Source organism: Uranotaenia lowii, chromosome 2 (assembly GCF_029784155.1).
Source record: "Uranotaenia lowii strain MFRU-FL chromosome 2, ASM2978415v1, whole genome shotgun sequence".
NCBI classification, from domain to species: Eukaryota; Metazoa; Arthropoda; class Insecta; order Diptera; family Culicidae; genus Uranotaenia; species Uranotaenia lowii.
The window spans coordinates 397,677,266-397,700,195 of NC_073692.1; the positions used below are offsets into that span (position 1 = coordinate 397,677,266).

The 22,930-nt window shown below is 31.7% G+C and overlaps 2 protein-coding genes across 2 annotated transcripts; one reads left to right on the top strand and one right to left on the bottom strand.

The window, feature by feature from the left end:
• Positions 1–467: 467 nt before the first annotated feature.
• On the top strand, positions 468–22,504 carry LOC129748520 (uncharacterized). Its single transcript, XM_055743168.1, has 2 exons — positions 468–1,152; positions 21,567–22,504. The coding sequence occupies exons 1-2, from the start codon at positions 825–827 to the stop codon at positions 22,373–22,375; spliced, it is 1,137 nt and encodes a 378-aa protein (XP_055599143.1). The 5' UTR covers positions 468–824; the 3' UTR covers positions 22,376–22,504.
• Positions 12,776–14,002, bottom strand: LOC129748522 (hydroxysteroid dehydrogenase-like protein 1). The gene is made up of 4 exons (XM_055743170.1): positions 13,760–14,002; positions 13,469–13,702; positions 12,964–13,409; positions 12,776–12,904 (listed from the first exon to the last, which is right to left on the bottom strand). Exons 1-4 carry the CDS (start codon positions 13,926–13,928, stop codon positions 12,806–12,808), a joined length of 948 nt encoding a protein of 315 aa, XP_055599145.1. The 5' UTR covers positions 13,929–14,002; the 3' UTR covers positions 12,776–12,805.
• Positions 22,505–22,930: the final 426 nt, after the last annotated feature.

The following is a 22,930-nucleotide window of genomic DNA, read 5'->3' on the forward strand; positions in this document are numbered from 1 at the left end:
CGTTTGCGCCTGTCTCTACACGTCGTTGTTTGCTGGACACAAGCAAATCGCGTCTTTTCACGCAATCGCAAACCTCCCGCATCGCCGCATCGTTCGACAACGTGATTATCTTCGAAGCGTGTTCCTACTGATTAGCGTTTGCTTCACGCGCACACGAAAAGACTGTTTTCGCGCTGCGCGCCAAAAATCATACCACATGTCTAAGTATACGCCTCAACACGAAGATGGAACCATGCAGGATTCCGATAGCGCAAATCTCCGTCGGGTGCGCCTGTGTTAGTGGGGACACTCGTTTTAATCGGTGCTACGCTTGATCTTATTTGCTCCTGCGCGCGCGGGAGCCCCGTCTTGTTTGTTTTTTTTTTTGTCCTATTCTTGACAATTCCTAATTCCTATATAAAAACTATTGAGTAAACTCACGAGACGACGCTGAGAGTGATGTGTGGAAGCGCAACCGGGTGGCTTTGATCGTATTGTGGTGACGCCAGATCGAAGAGTTTTGTTTTGTGTTCAACAGCTCTAAACGTCGTGCGGTCACCACTGTTTTGCGCTTCATTATTTACGCGCACACGACGAACGTTCTCGTTACGTTACCGAGTGCGATTTAGAAATTCTGGCGTAAGCTCGCGTTCGCCAGTTGAAAAACAACGATTAGTCGGTCCGCGCGCTGCGCAACCTTAGTCGGTGCGCTTCTAGTAGATTCCCGCATCAGAAATAAACAAACCCCCGATTCAGGGCCATTGCGTAAACAATAACGCGTGTGAGTGTGTTTGATTGCTGAGTGAAATCCTCAAAGGAAAAAAGTGAATAGTGAGCCTCCCGCAATGGCACCTCCAGTAGCCGAAACCACCATAGTGGCCACAATTGCCGGCTTTACTGCAACGTCAACAGTTACAAACTCACTTCCAACGACATCAACAACAAACAAATCCCGCCGGAAGAGCTCAATTGCCCTGGGCGGCATCTCATCCAAGGGCGCCGGTTTGACCGGAATCAATGGCACCGCCTGCTCCGTCAACGAGGACACCCTGAAGCTGATCGAATGCGTCAAATCTCGCCCGGCGCTTTGGCATCGGAAACATCTGCGACAGCGCGTCCAAGTTGCGCACCACGGCTGGGAAGAGATCCGCAAATCGTTCAAGGCCACGGAAGGTAAGCAGACATCACAAATCTCCCCATTAGAATACACGCATCGTTCGTACTTCGAACAAACAGAGCACTCTAGCGTACGTTTTCGTGGGGTCGTATGATATGAAATATAAATTCTTAAGCTTATAAACTTTCAACAATTAAAAATTGGTTAGAATTTTCAAGCTTTAGTTGAAATTTTTTAAATTTCGTTAATTCAATGTAACGCGTCACATTTTCCGTCAGGATTATCTTCGCCTAATCAGCGAGCGAGAAGCCGGAGCCGGACGAACGCGCTCCCCCAGAAAGCAACGTGAATCACTCACATCAGTCACTGTTCGCTGCTAAGTCGAATGTTCAACTACAGTCTGTAGTAGAGCTCTTTACTTTCGATGTGTTTGTGATGGTTTGCTTACTTAGTAGAATCAGTAAAATCTCGTTTTTAGTATCGTAGTAGTAATCACTTCAAACGACTTCGAAGGGCTTATCGGGTAAACAGATCCCGGCACAACAATTGTGATAAACAAAACCATTTCGAAATTTCTCAGCTGTTTGGTTTGAAACATTGCCACTTTTCTCTTGACTATTGAAAGAAACTATTTACGCTTGAACGGTTCTAATCGGTTGTTTATTGTAAACATGTAGATTCTCAAAGTTGAAGTCACGTTTAAGTTTTGAAGTTTTTTTTCATTAAAGAAGTTTATGAAATTTTCTTAGAATTTGCTAACACCATTTAAATGTGATCAATATTAAAAAAAAAAAACAACCCGAAAATATCTTTTCAAACTGCCGGAACATTTTCCTTGAATTTTGCTTGAGATTTTGGGATGCTCTAAAGCTCAAACAAAAGTTCTTGCTCGGGGTTCTTCCGAGAAAATTTTCAAAAACTGGTAAACCAAAAAGAGCCATTCTGGGAAGAGAAAACATCGAGGAAGACAATTAAGGAAGCTACTCTTGATGTTCATGGAAATGGGAAACGAGTTTTTCGAGGTACAAAGCTGATCCGCATTTAATTTTATTTTTTATCCATCTCTTTAGGATACATTTTCACTACGAATCGTTCTGATTGTTCTACGGAAATAAACCATAATCTTGAGATACCGTTATTCCAATCCAAATTATAATAAATCGAATCCAAACTTCAAGCGTTCAGAACTTGAATTCGTCATTCTCTGATTTAGAAATTGAATTTTTTTTTCTCGAAATTCTGATTTAGAAATGAGATTCAAAATGAATATCAGAATTTATTATTCAGTGCCAAAATTAAGATTCAGAAACAAGATACCAGACTCAGATCTCAAACTCAGAATTCAAACTCCGAATTCAAATTCCGAATTCAGATTCCGAATATAGATTCCAAATTAAGGTTCCGAATTCAGATTTCGAAGACAGATCTCGAATTTACATTCCGAATTCAGATTTCGAATTCAGATTCTAAATACAGATTCCAAATGCAGATTCCGAATTCGAATTTAAAATTCAGATTCCGAATTCAGGTTCCGAATACAGATTCCGAATTCAGATTTTGAATTAGAATTTCAAATACAGATTCCGAATACAGATTCCAAATTAAGATTCCGAATTCGGATTCCGCATACAGACTCCGAATGAAGATTCTGAATTCAGATTCCGCATTCAGTTTCCGAATTCAGATTCCGAAGTCAGATTCCGAGTTCAGAATCCAAATTCAGATCTCAAATTCAGATTCCGAATTCAGATGCCGAATTCAGATTCCGAATTCGAGTTCCGAATTCAGATTCCAAATTCCAATTTGGAATTCAGATTCTGCATTTAGATTCCAAATACAGATTCTGGATTCAGATTTCGAATACAGATTCCGAATACAGATTCCGAACTCAGGTTCCGAATTAAGATTCTGAATTCAGATTCCAAATTCAGATTCCGAATTCAGATTCCGAATTCAAATTCCGAATTCAGATTCCGAATTCAGATTCCGAATTAAAGTTCCAAATTCCAATTTCGAATTCAGATTCTGAATTCAGATTCCGAATACAGATTCCAAATTCAGGTTACAAATTCAGATTATGAATTCAGGTTCCGAATTAAGATTCTGAATTCACATTCCGAATACAGATTTCGAGTTAAGATTCAGATTTCGAATTCAGATTCAAAATTCAGTTGAGGAATTCAAATTCAGAAATTGTATTGACAATCCAGCGAATTCAGAGTTCAAAATTCAGAATTCAGAGTTCAGCGTTCATAATTTAGAGCTCAGGATTTTCGGAGCTCATAATTCTTAGTGAAGTTTTTCGAAATAAAGGGTTCAAAATTCAGAGTTGCGAGTTTACACTTTGGAAATCAATGTTCAAAGCTCAGAATTCTGGGTCTAGAATGCAGAGTTCAGCATTAAAAATTCAGAAGTCAGTGTCTAGAATTCAAAGTACAGAAATCATAGTTCAAATTTCAATGTTAAGAGTTCAGAATTCAGAGAACTGAAATTAAATTTTTAAACTTTTTTTTCTATTCAATTATTTTACTAAGAATTATAAAACAGACTTACAATGCATTCCAAATAAGCTAACTCATTTCAAAAGTAATGAAATCAGTGTTTCAATACTATTTTTAATTACGTTTGCAAAGTTTTATATGTAACATTTTAATTCTTTTTTGTTTGTATATTTGAATGCAGGAAAGGAAAACTTATTTAGAACACTGAACTTTGTTTAGGTTTCAGAACTTCAGAATTTTCTAGATTTCAAATTATGAATTCATATTGAAATTTCTTTACAACGATGAATTGTTAACTCATGCACTCATTTCTAATTTAAGTGAAAAAAAAATGAATTTCTTTTTCAAATCAAACACAGATTCGTTCGATTTTGCCATCATTCGTTTTAAGCAACGTTCGAATTTGGCACATGTTTTTTTGAAACAAATTTACCTTTTTTTTTCGCTATCAAATGACCTAATTTTCTTTTAACGATCTTGAATTTATAACAATTGTAACAGAAAAAAAATGAAATAAGGTACACCGGGGCAAGTGCAAACTTGGGGCAAGTACAAACGTTCATCTTTTCTCTGTCACAAAAAAAGTAAAAAATATTTCTTCTTCTAGAAATTGTTGTTTAGACCCAAACAAACAATCTGACATAGATAAACTAAACTTTCTTTAAATTTTTCACTAAAAACACGGCACTGTTTGATCACACACGAATTCAAGTACGTACTAGACATGAACAGAGTGTTTATGTTTTGCAGAAAATTTATGACAAATTCTCATTACACCCCGAATGTTGTGAGAATAATATTCGCTCTTGTCTGAAGGTCGTGAAGGTCTTTTGCTTAAAACAACAGTCACCAAAAATGGAATTCCAAAAAGTTATCAATATTGCAAGAAAACAGCAAACATATTAATCAAAGTTGATAAAACGTGCCGGAACATGTATTCAATTCATTTTAAGAGCGATACACTGACTCATCTGTGAATTAGTTTGGAAAAAGTATTGCGTTTGCACTTGCCCCCATAAACGGGGCAAGTGCAAATTTTGAAATTTTTTCACAAATGCACCGTTACTTTTTACCAACTTTTTTTAATTTTTCACTACCAACGGGAATTTGTTGAGAACTATTTTAGTGATGCAACGAACGATAATTGATAATTTTTGAAAATATACATATTTTTCTAGGACATGTGAAAGTTGAACTATGGTGAAAACCGTTTGCACTTGCCCCGGTGTACCTTACTCATAAATGACAAAACCAAAAAAAAAAAAAAACAAATCACTTAGATAGGCCTCATTTGGTTCAAAATTGTCAAGTCCTTACTTACTGTTATCATAATTGATTGAAAAATATAGGGAAATCGAAGGTAAAATCAGTCATAACTGCATTTTCCGAAGCGTGTGGTAGCTCACAGTCCTGATTCGATTTCTCGTAAAAAATCACATGAAATTGGTCGATTATTGTTTAAAATTGTCTAGTCCAAATCAGTATTCATCTAGATCAGGGGTGAGCAACCTTTTGAACAAACGGGCCAATCCAAATTTGAAATCTAGTCGGCGGGCCGCACTTAAAATATTTTTTTTTTAATAATTGGCAAAGCTTCCGATAATGAAAAGATACATCGCTAAATCTTTGTCATTTTTAAATGGTCTCAATTTTTCAATAGTACTTCTTGGCGAACATTCGTTCTTACAACATTTTTGTTAAAACCGATGATACTGTTCGTCATAGCTTCCATTTAAAGCGGCTTGTGATATAGCTCAATTGGCAAGTCTGTTGTCTCCTGAGCAGATGTCTGCGAGTTCGAGCCCAAGAGTAAACATCGAACACAGTTGTACGTTGTACCGGATAAGTTTTTCAATAACGATCCGCCAACTGTAACGTTGATAAAGTCGCGAATGCCATAATGATGGTAAAACGACTGTAATCGAAAAAAAGAACTTCCATTTAAAAATCTCCTGGAGGTTACTCCAGTCATAACTAAGAGTGTGAAAAATATATATTTAAAGAAATCACTGTATTTTTAGCGGTGGACGTTGAAATGCTTATTGATTTTCTGTGATTTTTCCACAATTTAGACTTGTCCTCGAAGCCTAGATTTTTTTCTACAAATGGTAAAAACCTCGTTTTTCAAATTGAAGATCATTGCATTAAGAGATTGGTTGTTGAAATCACAGAAAAATGTTCAATTTTACATATTTTTAGGCACTATCTTCAAAACTATATTCTCGATTCTAGAATTTTTATCATGATTTTTATAATTTTTAATCTTATTAAGATGTCATTGGGATAGGTTTTTTTTTAAGCTGTATTATAACTTTAGTAATGAGGAATGCGAGTTCTGAGTAAAATAACTCAATTTAACGATGTTTGTGATAAATTTTCTATCAAGTTTCTGAAAAAAGCATCACCGATAATTATCGGTGATATTGATATATATGAATTAATAATTAAAATTATTAAAGACCTTTTGCGTCGAATCACAGAATTTCAGATACCTATCTCTTGTTTTTATCAAGAACTAATAATTTTTTTTCGCTTACTTTTATGCCGGCTAATTCATGTGGATAAAAAATCTTCAATCATTCACCCAGGCTTTATTATTAAACTTTCGTAATTTTCGCTAACATTTAGAAACAAAGAACGAATCACAAGTTTTTGGTTTTATTTTTTTTTTTCACCGTTATTTGAATGCTAACAGAACTAGCCTTTTTGTCGAATTGGATAGAATAATTTAAAAAAAATTGCTAAGCATATTTTTTATTAAAAAACTTTATTTTTGCTTGAAACGAAAATAATTACTTCACTAACGGGCTTCGAAATTTCTCTGATCATATGTTGCTTCCGAAATTTGGCTGCTCTTCCGACTCACTTTAATGAATTTTGCTTTGCAAAGTGATAGGAGTTAAATAATTAAGGAAAAAACTCCAATATTAAGCTACGCCAATAAAAAATATTGCAATAGTGCCTTGAACACTATAATAAATGCTTAAAATGCAAGAAAAAAAGTTAACAATCTGAATGATTGTGGGGCAACTGCAAAAAGTGCATATTTGATCAATTCATATAAAATTTCTAACAATACATTGTAGAAAAAAGGAAAGGTATAAAAATTTGAAAAAAGCTTCGCGGGCCGCACAAAAGGGTATCGCGGGCCACATGCGGCCTGATCCCTGATCTAGATTGTTCACAAGATATAGTGGATTTAGGGGATAAAAAGAGACTATATCTCCGTTCGTAAGCTCGAGCGGCGTCTTAAACAATGCCCGATCGATTCTCCAGACATTTTCGCTAAAAGAAAGTATATTTTCAGATTTGGTTACTGTAGGAGGGAAGATATTGAATTGAATTTCCTCGCGGTTTGTGGGAAAAAAATTCAAGATCGAATTTTGCCAACCGTCCATATTCATTTTGTAGATTTTTCCAAAAAACTGTCCTGTGCAAAGCTTCAGCTCAATCGGAGTTGATTTAAGTACGCCTCAAAGCTTAAATGCATAAACGTCAAAATCTGGTGTTACCTCGATAAAAATAAGGCCGAATATCGACTCTCATTAGGCATCAAAATTAAAATATCGATTTTCTCGATTTCCGTTTGTTTCCCCTTAGGTAATATTCTAATGATAAAAATAAAAACTTTGAGTGATTTATGGCAATAGTTTTTTAAGTCATTTTTCAAAACACATTTGCATACATTTTCATCAATTTTTCGCCAGCAATTTTATTATTTGAAAATATTTTCTTAAAGGAAAATCGAGTCCGATCTCCTTCATGCATTTATCGTTTTTAATATTTGGCCTGCAGAACCAAAATGTATGAATGCAAAATTCCGCCTTTTCAAACGATTTAACATATTTCAAACTACATTTAGGCAGTTTTCAGAATTTAAAATTATTTTTTTCACGCTCTTCTAAAACTACAACTTTTGGATAAAAAATTTTTAAAGTGCTTTTTCTCGAATGTAGCATTTATGCAACACTAGTCCTTATACGTTTGAAGTCTATTGTGCGCAACTCGTTGATCCAGATCGCTTCAACTCTCTTTTTTATTTCATTCCTTTCTCTATTTTTCGTGAAATATTTGCATGATCTGTGAAGCCGTTTACACCCATTCCCCTCTGAAGACCCAAATTTGATTCTGTTGGTTAAATTTGAGAGTGATTTGTTGGAGTTGCACGAGTTTTGGTGTTTTTAACGAAATATTCTCAAATACCTTCAATCGAATTTTTTGCGTGTAAAATAATATCTCTGAGAATTTTTTTGTACATGATAGAAACTTTCTATCTATTTCTATTAGAAAGTATAAACACCTTAATGTCAGTCCGATGCTTGGAGGCCTTTGTTATTTTTTAACATAAAGTTTTTCTTCTCAAAATCGCTTCATGAGCATTTCATGCAACGTATTTTTTCTGTATAAGAAAAAAAACACTCACAAATTTGAACACTTTTAGTATTAAATTTAGATTCAAAGGTTGTTGTAAAAAATTCACTTCAGTTCAACCTCTGTTTGCAATTTTTATTTTTCCCGAGAACCTCATTAGAATTCAAGTTTTCAAAATTATTAAGAAACAGATTCAGAATAACTTGGGCTCCTCGGAAATAAATAATTTTTTTTGAGCAATCTATATTTTTTGTATTTGAGACAAGGATTATCTTCTTAACATGGACACAAGCCGCTAAAAAAAGATTTTTGCATTTTTTATATTTTCTTCTTACAGTGAATCATTTACATAAGCAACCAGAGACAATAAAAATCTGCAATTCTATTTAAAAAAATTTCATTTGTATAGTGTTTTTTCTTCATACAGGGTTTAAAAAATTTATTCAAATTGGCGTATGGGAGAATACGGTATCATGGGTTTAGAAACGAGACTTGCTAGTTTGAAGAACAAACTGATATTTGTTTTTATTCTGACATAATAAACCAACGACTACCCTCTACTACAGCCTCTCCCCTTTTCTATACTTCCTAACTACGTCATTTATTCCATTCTTTGTCATTTAGTCCTAGATGATTCAACACCTCCTGTCAATTTATCATTTTGAGAATGTTCTGGTAAGTTAATGAGCAAAGCATTATCACTTTTAATAGGTTAAGTGTGATTTATGTGTCGATCTGTTATCTTTCCGGTAATTTATCGCAAATTATAACTCCAAATAATAATTCTGAAGGTGTATAATCTGTGACAGAATGAGGTGTAGACTGGTAAGCATCTAGTTAGTCTTGGAGATCTGTTTTCCAATCTCTTCAGAAGCAACGCTTTTCTTAATTGTTTTCAAAAGACGACGGTTTTGCCTCTCGATCAATCCATTTTCAAAAGCAGCATATGAAACCTTGTGAAGAATGGTCACGCCATTAGTAGAACAAAATCTCTTAAATTCTTCAGATGCAAACGGCTGACCATTATCGCAAAGACTAATGTTGGGCTATCCAAACAACACTTCTCACATTTTTGTGATAGTCGATTTTGCGATCATTGAGCTTTGAATCACTACTTCTAAGTAACTAGAAAAAAAAAAGTGAAACCAAGATAATTCGTTGTTTCTATATAAAAATTCATTGATTTAACCAAGAGAAACAATAAAGCACTAGTAAATTATGTTATTTCGGTAAAATCATCGGTAAGATCATCGGAATTTCGGTAAAATCAACTGCGATTTTAAACCGAGGATAATCAGGTATTTCTGTTCTTAGAATTGGCTGTCTGTTGGAATTCGAAACAAGGACACAACATGAGCAATTTCAACGAAATGTTTACCCATTTCATTAATTTAAGTCCACCACATTTGTTTTCTTAAATTCGACGTTTTATCGATGGCACTCCTAAGTGAGGTTCATGAGCTAACAGAAAGATACTATTCTGTAATGCACGTGAAATAACAAGTTTCTTATAATTCCTCACTGTGTTTCCATTCATTAGCTTCCAGAGACTTTTTCATACTTTGATAAGGTCTACGGCTAACGTTTCTAACCATTTAATGATTCTTGGAGATCGGTATCTTGAAGTGTAGCAGATTCAATATTTTGATAGATACTGATGAGAGACAAATATCACGATGCACTCGTTTGCCAATAACTTTAATATTCTTTCCAATTCTTCATCAAACGACCATTCTCCAGTACTAGTAGTTCCTTGACATATAAATAGACAAGAAAGGGAATCTTCTTTGTTGGTTTATGCAGAACGATAAACGACTTTATAGTCATAAGATAGTCATATAGTGTTCAATGGCTAAGTCAATCTGGCCATATCTGGGATGTATCTGTGTACAAAATTCTCAAGACCAAGAAAGTTTCGAGTCTCTTTTTTCCTCTTTCTCTCTCTCTCTAGACCTTATTAAAAAAAACAAAACTTTCGTTTCAATTTCTTTTTATAATTTCCTTTTCAATCAGGCTTTACACTCGACTGCATGGTAAAAATAACCACATTTTGGTTTGCTAAAAGCGCCTACAATTCGAGAACCTAATTTGCCTCTAGCCAAGGATTTATTCTCGACTGCATGTAAACATCGAATGTTTCCACACTTTAGGCAACTGATCCGAAAATTCCCGTTTTACCGGGTTTTTGGCAACAGTTTCCACATCTCGAAAACCATAAACTGTGTCTGAAGTATTCCGCCGACATCACAAGTCGGCACATACAATTTCACATTTATGAGATTGTTTTAGAGAGAGAGAGAAAAAAAACTTACCATAACTGCTGTTCTTAAAATCTTGATTTCCAGTTGCTTCTGGATATATCTGAATCCTGAATAAATTATGGTAAATCTCCGAAAGGTGTTTGAATAAAAAATTGCTCTTTGCTAATTTTAGAAACAAGACTTGCTAGTTGCTAGTTTGGAGAACAAGCTAATTATTGTTTTTTATTCTGATTTAATAAAGCAACTACTACTCAGATACTACAATCGGCTACTTTTTTTTCTTTGCTCCATAACTTGTTAAATATATAAAAAAATTAAAAAGACCTATGGTATGGTTTCCTACATTTCTAACGTATCATAAGGCATTTTTTTTTTATTTTTTAATAAATTTATTTCCCCGAGTTCCAGCTGTTTGAAAAAATATATATGTTTATATTATAAATATAATGTGCGGAATTGTGGGCAACCAAATCCAAAACCACCAAATAACATGCAAAGTGTATGAGTTTACCCAAAAATGTAATTTCCTAATTCATTAAGTTATTTTAAAGTAGGAGAGAGTGGGGTATCATGGGCCACTTTTTTTTCTTTGTTTCATAACTTCTTCATTAGAAAAAATAAAATAAAAATATAATTGGAAAGGTTTTCTACATTTTTGAGGTAGACATTTTTTTGTTATTTTTCAAATACATTAATTTCCCGAGTTTTGACTGTTTTAAAAAAAGTATTTTTTTTTTGGATTTTGAAGAACTGTGGGGAAACGTGGGCCACCAAATCCAAATTGGCTAGATAACGTGCAAAGTTTATGAGTTGACCCAAAACTGAAATTTTATAATTCATTTAGTTATTTTGAAGCGATTTCAGATGAGGAAACTAAAAAGAGAGTTGTGTATGATCGAATAGATCCTAAAACCTGGCTCGCGAACGTTTCGGCAAAATTCCATTTATAGGATTTTTGTTCGTCTCTATTGCATTAGAAAAGATGGACAAAACATTTTTCATAATTCTTCATTTGGCATAAGAAAACTTTACAAATAGTAATAACGTATTTTAAGTTCTGAACGTGTATAAAACACCAAAATATAGGTGGCCCAAGATACCCCACAAAATGTTGCCCACGATTCCCCACAAGCAATGATTTAGAAATTGGTTGCGTTTGTGTGACCTATTTATGTTTCATCAAAAATTCCTTTTCCACGTGAAAGAACCTGACAAAACCAAGATCATAAGCGAATGATATATTTTTATTATGTACGTGAGGCCTCGCACGGAAGCAATTTTGCGGGTGCTGGTTTAATTATGAAAGTACATTTTTCTAGGCTAGTTTCATAAAAGAAGCATATGATACGTACATAAGTCTACAACATAAAGAAAAACATGCTTACGCAAATCGACGACGATGACAGTAGGATTGGGATTTCTATCTCAACACACAGCTGAGATATTTGAAGTGGCCCACGTTACCCCACTCTCCTCTATGTAATTCCAGGTGACGAAAATAACAAGAGTGTTGTGTATGATCGAATTATTTCAAAAACTTGCTCGCGAACGTTTTGACAAACTTCCTTATGCATTAATTATGTTCATTTGCATATATCGCATTCAATAAAATAGATAGAATATTTTTCTTAACTCCTCATTTGGCATACGAAAACTTTACAGATAGAAAAAAAATATTTTTAGTTATGTAGATGTTTGTATAAGAACACCACAATATAGATGGCCCAAGACACCCCAGTTTGAGTGACTTATTGATAATTCTTGAAAAAAAGCTATTTCTATATGAAAGACAAAAAAACTAAGATCATAAGCATATGAGCATATTTCCACATAGCGAATCTTATGAAGATCATTTCATCAGAACATTTCAATGCTCTAAACTATATAACTTTCTTGATAAAATAATATTTCTGAAAATAGGACGGAAAATCTGTCAGTGTTGCTAGTTTCTTTTCATGAAAAAAAAAAATGGGACGTTTTAAATATATTTTCTCTACTTCTACCGCTTTGTCGTCTTTGGCTTATGTATTGGAATTTCATTTGCATTGTGTGAGAACAAAATATTCAAGAAAAACCAAAAAAGTGACGTTCATCGAAAAAAATTTCGCGTTCCTCCATACAAAATTTCAAATCAAAATCCGAGTACCTAAATCTCATTTTAAAAATCTGCAAAAATTCTGTCCTTCGTTTTGACCGAAAAGGAAACTTTTTAGACTAATGGGTTTTTCGAAAAAAGTCACAAAATGACACACCCTATTGTTTCATTATGCAAGTATTTTTTTTAGCTAGTTAAATAAAAGAATCATATGATGTGCATGTGACACAAGTTAACAACTTATAGAAGTTGCTTACGCAGCTTACGCAAATCGACGACGAGGGCAGTTGGATTGAGATTTTTATCCCAACGCACATCAGAGATATTAAGAGTGTTCAACGATATCCCACTCTCTCCTAGTTAAAAATTTCTAAGCTTTCACAATTATTTTTGATAAAAATTTTTGATTCTGAGTCATTGCACTATAAAAATAGTGTCAGGAACGAATAGCTTCAAGAAATCAATCCCGGTTTTATTGTAATTAGTTGGTTTTCACATTTTCACCGTTTATCACGGGCATCGAAACTTTTTCGAACAGTTTCATTCGCCATTCTATTGGTATCCAAGAGCTCAGGGTGTGCTAAAACGTCAAAAAAAATGTTAATTCTTTTAACACTTACTCTATGTTTATGAACTTACCTGGACGGCGTGATACCAATGACCGGTAGTGAGTTCCGTTTTTCCGATGACAATCCCAAGAGAGTTGGCAAACGAATCCAGATGCACTGTTGTCAGATGATAAAGCTGCGAGGTATGCATTTTCTTAGTCAGTTTGGTCTCCACGAAAGATGGCGTTATCGTTTGCACTTTTACTCCACTATCTCTGAGCTCAACTGTTAGTGCTCGACTGAAGCTGTAGATGAAGGATTTAGTGGCTGCGTACATAAGAGCGAAAGGCGCCGGGGTGTAGGCGGATATCGAGGCAATGTTTACGATCAGTCCTTTCCGGCGACTTTTCATATAAGGAGTCACGATGTGGGTTAACATGAGAGCCGCATTTATATTTACATTTACCATCGTTTGATGCTCATTGTAGGCAATATTTTCGAAGGAATCAATTTTAAGAAGGATTCCTGCATTGTTAACTGTTAAAATTGAGAAGTTTTTTAAAATATTTTTTTTTTTAATCATAAAATAGATTTACCCAAAACACCAATATCGTATCCATCCAGCTCTTTCTGAATAAAGCTGTAGAGCTGCCAGCCATTTGCAAAATCTACCCCGACTGTTTTCACTTGAACCCCATAATCAGATGCGATCTGATCGGCCGTCGTCTGGAGGTTATCGTCCGGTCGAGCTATAATGATTATATTCAAACCTTGCTTGGCCAAGAGAATACTGATCTGACGTCCGATTCCATCCGATCCACCGGTGACAACTATGAAAAAAAAAACCTGTTCAACCTCAGCTGTTTTAGGGGTTTCCGCGAACTTACCTGCCCATTTTCCGTATTTTTGTTTCCAATCTCTTCTAAGAACCAAGTCCTTCAAGGATCCCCAAACGATTGCTAGTCCTGATTTAAAGGTACGATAGATCCACGCAACTAAAACTAACGCACCGATTACTTGTAGAAAGACATTTGCGTAACTGCAATCCTGCTCCATCGCCGATCGATTTTGCACTAGGAACGCGCGCTATAAAACTGCAACCTGAACTTCGAAGCAACTTTGGGGATTGAATCTCAGTTCGCACGTATAGACTGATTATAAATTATTCATTTGTTTCTCAAAGCTTCGCGCTAGCTGGTTGGCTTTGTAGGTTTGATAAGATCAGAACACACAAAAATAATTACAGTGCGTTATTGGTAGATTGCAAGTTGCAACAGCATAGTCTCTGTTCTAACACAAGTAGTTTGGGATAATCATTGAGAAACTACCGTGAGAAGTTATCGATTGACTAACTAATTTTAACAACAAAAAAACAATTTGATTCATGAGAAAAAAAATGGGAAAAACAGTTTTTAACAATTTTTACAAGTATTGACAAATTTAACAAATTTGAAAATTTCTACAATTTTGACAATTTTGACAATTTTGACAATTTTGACAATTTTGACAATTTTGACAATTTTGACAATTTTGACAATTTTGACAATTTTGACAATTTTGACAATTTTGACAATTTTGACAATTTTGACAATTTTGACAATTTTGACAATTTTGACAATTTTGACAATTTTGACAATTTTGACAATTTTGACAATTTTGACAATTTTGACAATTTTGACAATTTTGACAATTTTGACAATTATGACAATTATGACAATTTTGACAATTTTGACAATTTTGACAATTTTGACAATTTTGATAATTTTGACAATTTTGACAATTTTGAGTTTTGACAATTTTGACAATTTTGACTACTTCGACAGTTTTGACAATTTTGACAAATTTGACAATTCTGACAAATTTGGCAATTTTGACAATAATGACAATTTTAACAATTTTAACGATTTTGACAATTTTGACAATTATGACAATTTTGACAATTTTGACAATTTTGACAATTTTGACAATTTTGACAATTTTAACAATTTTGACAATTTTGACAATTTCGACAATTTCGACAATTTTGACAATTTTGACAATTTTGACAATTTTGACAATTTTGACAATTTTGACAATTTTGACAATTTTGACAATTTTGACAATTTTGACAATTTTGACAATTTTGACAATTTTGACAATTTTGACAACTTTGACAATTTTGACAATTTTGACAATTTTGACAATTTTGACAATTTTGACAATTTTGACAATTTTGACAATTTTGACAATTTTGACAATTTTGACAATTTTGACAATTTTGACAATTTTGACAATTTTGACAATTTTGACAATTTTGACAATTATGACAATTATGACAATTATGACAATTTTGACAATTTTGACAATTTTGACAATTTTGACAATTTTGATAATTTTGACAATTTTGACAATTTTGACAATTTTGAGTTTTGACAATTTTGACAATTTTGACTACTTCGACAGTTTTGACAATTTTGACAAATTTGACAATTCTGACAAATTTGGCAATTTTGACAATAATGACAATTTTAACAATTTTAACGATTTTGACAATTTTGACAATTATGACAATTTTGACAATTTTGACAATTTTGACAATTTTGACAATTTTGACAATTTTAACAATTTTGACAATTTTGACAATTTCGACAATTTCGACAATTTTGACAATTTTGACAATTTTGACAATTTTGACAATTTTGACAATTTTGACAATTTTGACAATTTTGACAATTTTGACAATTTTGACAATTTTGACAATTTTGACAATTTTGACAATTTTGACAATTTTGACAATTTTGACAATTTTGACAATTTTGACAATTTTGACAATTTTGACAACTTTGACAATTTTGACAATTTTGACAATTTTGACAATTTTGACAATTTTGACAATTTTGACAATTTTGACAATTTTGACAATTTTGACAATTTTGACAATTTTGACAATTTTGACAATTTTGACAATTTTGACAATTTTGACAATTTTGACAATTTTGACAATTTTGACAATTTTGACAATTTTGACAATATTGACAATTTTGACAATTTTGACAATTTTGACAATTTTGACAATTTTGACAATTTTGACATTTAGACAATTTTAAACATTTTGACAATTTCGAAAATTTTGACAATTTTGACATTTTTGACAATTTCGACAATTTCGACAATTTTGACAATTTTGACAATTTGGATAATTTTGACAATTTTGACAATTTTGACAATTTTGACAATTTTGACAATTTTGACAATTTTGACAATTATGACAATTATGACAATTTTGACAATTTTGACAATTTTGACAATTTTGACAATTTTGACAATTTTGATAATTTTGACAATTTTGACAATTTTGACAATTTTGACAATTTTGACAATTTTGACAATTTTGACAATTTTGACAATTTTGACAATTTTGACAATTTTGACAATTTTGACAATTTTGACAATTTTGACAATTTTGACAACTTTGACAATTTTGACAATTTTGACAATTTTGACAATTTTGACAATTTTGACAATTTTGACAATTTTGACAATTTTGACAATTTTGACAATTTTGACAATTTTGACAATTTTGACAATTTTGACAATTTTGACAATTTTGACAATTTTGACAATTTTGACAATTTTGACAATTTTGACAATATTGACAATTTTGACAATTTTGACAATTTTGACAATTTTGACAATTTTGACAATTTTGACAATTTTGACAATTTTGACAATTTTGACATTTAGACAATTTTAAACATTTTGACAATTTCGAAAATTTTGACAATTTTGACATTTTTGACAATTTCGACAATTTCGACAATTTTGACAATTTTGACAATTTGGATAATTTTGACAATTTTGACAATTTTGACAATTTTGACAATTTTGACAATTTTGACAATTTTGACAATTATGACAATTATGACAATTTTGACAATTTTGACAATTTTGACAATTTTGACAATTTTGACAATTTTGACAATTTTGACAATTTTGACAATTTTGACAATTTTGACAATTTTGACAATTTTGACAATTTTGACAATTTTGACAATTTTGACAATTTTGACAATTTTGACAATTTTGACAATTTTGACAATTTTGACAACTTTGACAATTTTGAAAATTTTGACAATTTTGACAATTTTGACAATTTTGACAATTTTGACAATTTTGACAATTTTGACAATTTTGACAATTTTGACAATTTTGACAATTTTGACAATTTTGACAATTTTGACAATTTTGACAATTTTGACAATTTTGACAATTTTGACAATTTTGACAATTTTGACAATTTTGACAATTTTGACAATTTTGACAATTTTGACAATTTTGACAATTTTGACAATTTTGACAATTTTGACAATTTTGACAATTTTGACAATTTTGACAATTTTGACAATTTTGACAATTTTGACAATTTTGACAATTTTGACAATTTTGACAATTTTGACAATTTTGACAATTTTGACAATTTTGACAATTTTGACAATTTTGACAATTTTGACAATTTTGACTATTTTGACAATTTTGACAATTTTGACAATTTTGACAATTTTGACAATTTTGACAATTTTGACAATTTTGACAATTTTGACAATTTTGACAATTTTGACAATTTTGACAATTTTGACAATTTTGACAATTTTGACAATTTTGACAATTTTGACAATTTTGACAATTTTGACAATTTTGACAATTTTGACAATTTTGACAATTTTGACAATTTTGACAATTTTGACAATTTTGACAATTTTGACAATTTTGACAATTTTGACAATTTTGACAATTTTGACAATTTTGACAATTTTGACAATTTTGACAATTTTGACAATTTTGACAATTTTGACAACTTTGACAACTTTGAAAATTTTGACAATTTTGACAATTTTGACAATTTTGACAATTTTGACAATTTTGACAATTTTGACAATTTTGACAATTTTGACAATTTTGACAATTTTGACAATTTTGACAATTTTGACAATTTTGACAATTTTGACAATTTTGACAATTTTGACAATTTTGACAATTTTGACAATTTTGACAATTTTGACAATTTTAACAATTTTGTCAATGTTGTCAATTTTGTCAATTTTGTCAATTTTGTCAATTTTGTCAATTTTGTCAATTTTGTCAATTTTGTCAATTTTGTCAATTTTGTCATTTTTGTCAATTTTGTCAATTTTGTCAATTTTGTCAATTTTGTCAATTTTGTCAATTTTGTCAATTTTGTCAATTTTGTCAATTTTGTCAATTTTGTCAATTTTGTCAATTTTGTCAATTTTGTCAATTTTGTCAATTTTGTCAATTTTGTCAATTTTGTCAATTTTGTCAATTTTGTCAATTTTGTCAATTTTGTCAATTTTGTCAATTTTGTCAATTTTGTCAATTTTGTCAATTTTGTCAATTTTGTCAATTTTGTCAATTTTGTCAATTTTGTCAATTTTGTCAATTTTGTCAATTTTGTCAATTTTGTCAATTTTGTCAATTTTGTCAATTTTGTCAATTTTGTCAATTTTGTCAATTTTGTCAATTTTGTCAATTTTGTCAATTTTGTCAATTTTGTCAATTTTGTCAATTTTGTCAATTTTGTCAATTTTGTCAATTTTGTCAATTTTGTCAATTTTGTCAATTTTGTCAATTTTGTCAATTTTGTCAATTTTGTCAATTTTGTCAATTTTGTCAATTTTGTAAATTTTGTCAATTTTGTCAATTTTGTCAATTTTGTCAATTTTGTCAATTTTGAAAATTTTGACAATTTTGACAATTTTGACAACTTTGACAATTTTGACAATTTTGACAATTTTTACAATTTTGACAATTTTGACAATTTTTACAATTTTGACAATTTTGACAATTTGACAATTTTGACAATTTTGACAATTTTGACAATTTTGACAATTTTGACAATTTTGACAATTTTGACAATTTTGACAATTTTGACAATTTTGACAATTTTGACAATTTTGACAATTTTGACAATTTTGACAATTTTGACAATTTTGACAATTTTGACAATTTTGACAATTTTGACAATTTTGACAATTTTGACAATTTTGACAATTTTGACAATTTTGACAATTTTGACAATTTTGACAATTTTGACAATTTTGACAATTTGACAATTTTGACAATTTTGACAATTTTGACAATTTTGACAATTTTGACAATTTTGACAATTTTGACAATTTTGACAATTTTGACAATTTTGACAATTTTGACAATTTTGACAATTTTGACAATTTTGACAATTTTGACAATTTTGACAATTTCGACAATTTTGACAATTTTGACAATTTTGACAATTTTGACAATTTTGACAATTTCGTAAATTTTGACAATTTTTTCATCTGGCATTTTTATCATTTTTGTCATTTTTGTCATTTTTGTCATTTTTGTCATTTTTGTCATTTTTGTCATTTTTGTCATATTTGCCATTTTTGCCATTTTTGTCATTTTTGTCATTTTTGTCATTTTTGTCATTTTTGTCATTTTTGTCATTTTTGTAATTTTTGTCATTTTTGTCATTTTTGTCATTTTTGCCATTTTTGTCATTTTTGTCATTTTTGTCATTTTCGTCATTTTTGTCATTTTTGTCATTTTTGTCATTTTTGTCATTTTTGTCATTTTTGTCATTTTTGTAATTTTTGTAATTTTTGTAATTTTTGTCATTTTTGTCATTTTTTGTCATTTTTGTCATTTTTGTCATTTTTGTCATTTTTGACATTTTTTGTCATTTTTGTCATTTTTGTCATTTTTGTCATTTTTGTCATTTTTGTCATTTTTGTCATTTTTGTCATTTTTGTCATTTTTGTCATTTTTGTCATTTTTGTCATTTTTGTCATTTTTGTCATTTTTGTCATTTTTGTCATTTTTGTCATTTTTGTCATTTTTGTCATTTTTGTCATTTTTGTCATTTTTGTCATTTTTGTCATTTTTGTCATTTTTGTCATTTTTGTCATTTTTGTCATTTTTGTCATTTTTGTCATTTTTGTCATTTTTGTCATTTTTGTCATTTTTGTCATTTTTGTCATTTTTGTCATTTTTGTCATTTTTGTCATTTTTGTCATTTTTGTCATTTTTGTCATTTTTGTCATTTTTGTCATTTTTGTCATTTTTGTCATTTTTGTCATTTTTGTCATTTTTGTCATTTTTGTCATTTTTGTCATTTTTGTCATTTTTGTCATTTTTGTCATTTTTGTCATTTTTGTCAGTTTTGTCATTTTTGTCATTTTTGTCCTTTTTGTCTTTTTTGTCATTTTTGTCATTTTTGTCATTTTTGTCATTTTTTGTCATTTTTTGTCATTTTTTGTCATTTTTGTAATTTTTGTAATTTTTGTCATTTTTGTCATTTTTGTAATTTTTGTTATTTTGGTCTTTTTTGTCATTTTTGTCTTTTTTTGCCATTTTTGACATTTTTGTCTTTGGCCTTTTTTGTGTTTTTCGTTTTTTTTTTTGTTTCATTTTTGTCATTTTCGTCATTTTTGCCATTTTTGACATTTTTTACATTTTTGACATTTTTGACATTTCTGACGTTTTTCACATTTTTGACATTTTCGGCATTTTCGACATTTTTGACATTTTCGTCATTTTTGTCATTTTTTTTATTTTTGTCATTTTTGTCATTTTTTTCTGATTTTTGTAGTTTTTGTCATTTTTGTCATCTTTGTATTTTTTTTTTTAAATTTTTTTCATATTACGTTTTTTTTGTTTTTTTTCCGCAGTCCAGTTTTATTGTGTCTTACGGTGATATTCAAATACCTTTCCACATTCAACACTTTTCTAAACCATAAAGATCAAGGATCATGAACGCCTTCTACTATGTTTGACTTTGCCCGCGGAACTTGGAGAATATTTAAGCCATTCGGCAGACTTTTGATCCATATTTTGAACCCAGCCAGCAGTGTCTCTTGATGTTGCTCACACACGACTTGAACGATTTCCGTACCTTGCTAGAGTTTGAGATTTTACTACTATTGATGAATGGGTTGCGAAGTGTGCGGGGTTCATTACAGACCAATTAAAGCACTCTATTAGAATAGTTGATTACATGTTAGGGCAGGTTAACATTCTGAGCAAATTCCTGGTTGAGTAATATAGCGATTGTTTTACAGCATGTAGGTATTTATAGTGATCATCTTGCATCTCGATATTTTTTGCAAGACTTGCGTAAACATTTTTTTCTCGAAGTTATAAGATTTTTTTCGATTTTATTGATTTTTATCTGTCCAAACTGATAATGATCTTAATTTCTTAGTTTTATACAATGTTTCTTAAGAGTACCTTGTTAATCGAGTTAGGCTAATTACATGACACACTGTATTATGTTATTATCTTGGAATCATGTTATTATCCGTACTTGACAGTAAATGTTTGCAACAATGTTGCTGATCAGGAATTTCTGCTTCCTTAACTTTGCTGGAATATTTTCGCACATATAGTTTTTAAAGTGATTGGTGTGACCTAGTAGTTCACCAGCTTTTAGATCGATTATCGAGTAGATTTCTTAGTCTGAGTTTGATCTGAAGTGGAGCTGTTTTGATTTAATTTTAAAAATTTGATCTAAGGTAAATGCTCTCATCAATGGAATTCAATTAATTTGTAATAACTAGATTCTTTCTGAAATTATAACAAATAAAACCAATAACAATTTTTTTTTCACGGTTTCCTGTATTGATCAAGTATTTTTCTATCCATTCTTCCTCACAGTTTCATCGCTCAAGGTGCGTTGGAAAACCCTGCGGGACAGCTTCCGGCGGGAGGTCAAGCGAATCGAGGATGGCGAGATTGTGAACTCCAGTTGGCCACTCTTCGATCGGATGTCGTTCCTGATCGGTCACTTCAGAACCCGGGAAAGTTACTACAAAAATGAACCCATCTCGTCGGATTTGAATCGAAATTCCTGCAGCAGCCAAAATAGCAATGATGGCGCGTGCCATAAGATGGGCTCTCAACCGGAAGAACCAGCTAGCTCCTCAATGATTACAACCACAGCAGCACTGGCTCAACCAGGTGACCATGAACACAATAACATAGAAGTGGTTGAAGCAATCACAATTTATCCTAACATTAGAAATGGAACCTTTGAGACCCTACCGGAATCGGCTGCCGTTGGACCGGAACAGCACATTGTCGAAACGGATCCGGATGAAGTGACTATGGTCGAAACCTACGAGTCGCTACAGCAAGAAGACACAATCGTAGAAGAGGAGGAGGACGACGTTATTTTGGAACCGGTGTCCGCCCATGACGAGGTAATCGAAGTTCCGTCCGGGGTTTTTGGGGAGGTGACATTTAAAAATAAGCTTCGAGCTCGTATCAAAACGGAACCCATCGATGGAGAGCAGAGGGACTCAAAGCCCTTTGTGGGCCCCGGTGGAATGCTGGAAACCGATTCGGATTGGAATTTCCTGATGAGCTTACATCCGTTTATGAAGAGACTTCCGTCTAAAAAGAATCTTTCGATAAGGATTAAAATTCAGCAGCTGATTGCTGAGGTGATGGAGGACGATGAATAGTTGAATATATTAGTTAAGTTTACATCTGAAGGAGAAATGAATTTTGCCATAGTCGATTTTTCGGCATACTGAATTGAAAGGCTTTTTGTAGTAAATACAAATAAAATGTTGAATTTTTGTTTAAGAAAATATCGCTGGTTTTCAATAAGAATCCGAAACAAACCAAATTTGGTAGAATTTTTTCTTAATATTTTGTTCTGTACATATTTTTTTTCCAAAGTTATGTACATACAGTCAGTGACCAAAGCTATAAGAAACAAGAAGGAATTAGCAAATGGCAGTTCAGGAGATCTGACGGTGTGCTTCTTCTCAGTGTCCAGAAACCAAGCTTAAAAGGCGTCGCGAAGCTCATATGCACTTCTGAGTGTCAAAAGTGGACATACTTGTTCCTTGATAAAATAGTTTATGCTATTTTCAATATTTATTATATGTGCAGTTTTTTTTTTACTTTTAAACTTGAAGAATTTATCTCTTATTCTCTCAAACGGTTTCTTATTATTAGTGTGGGCTAAGCTCGACATGAAGAACGGAAGTATGAATGCTGTCTATCGTTTT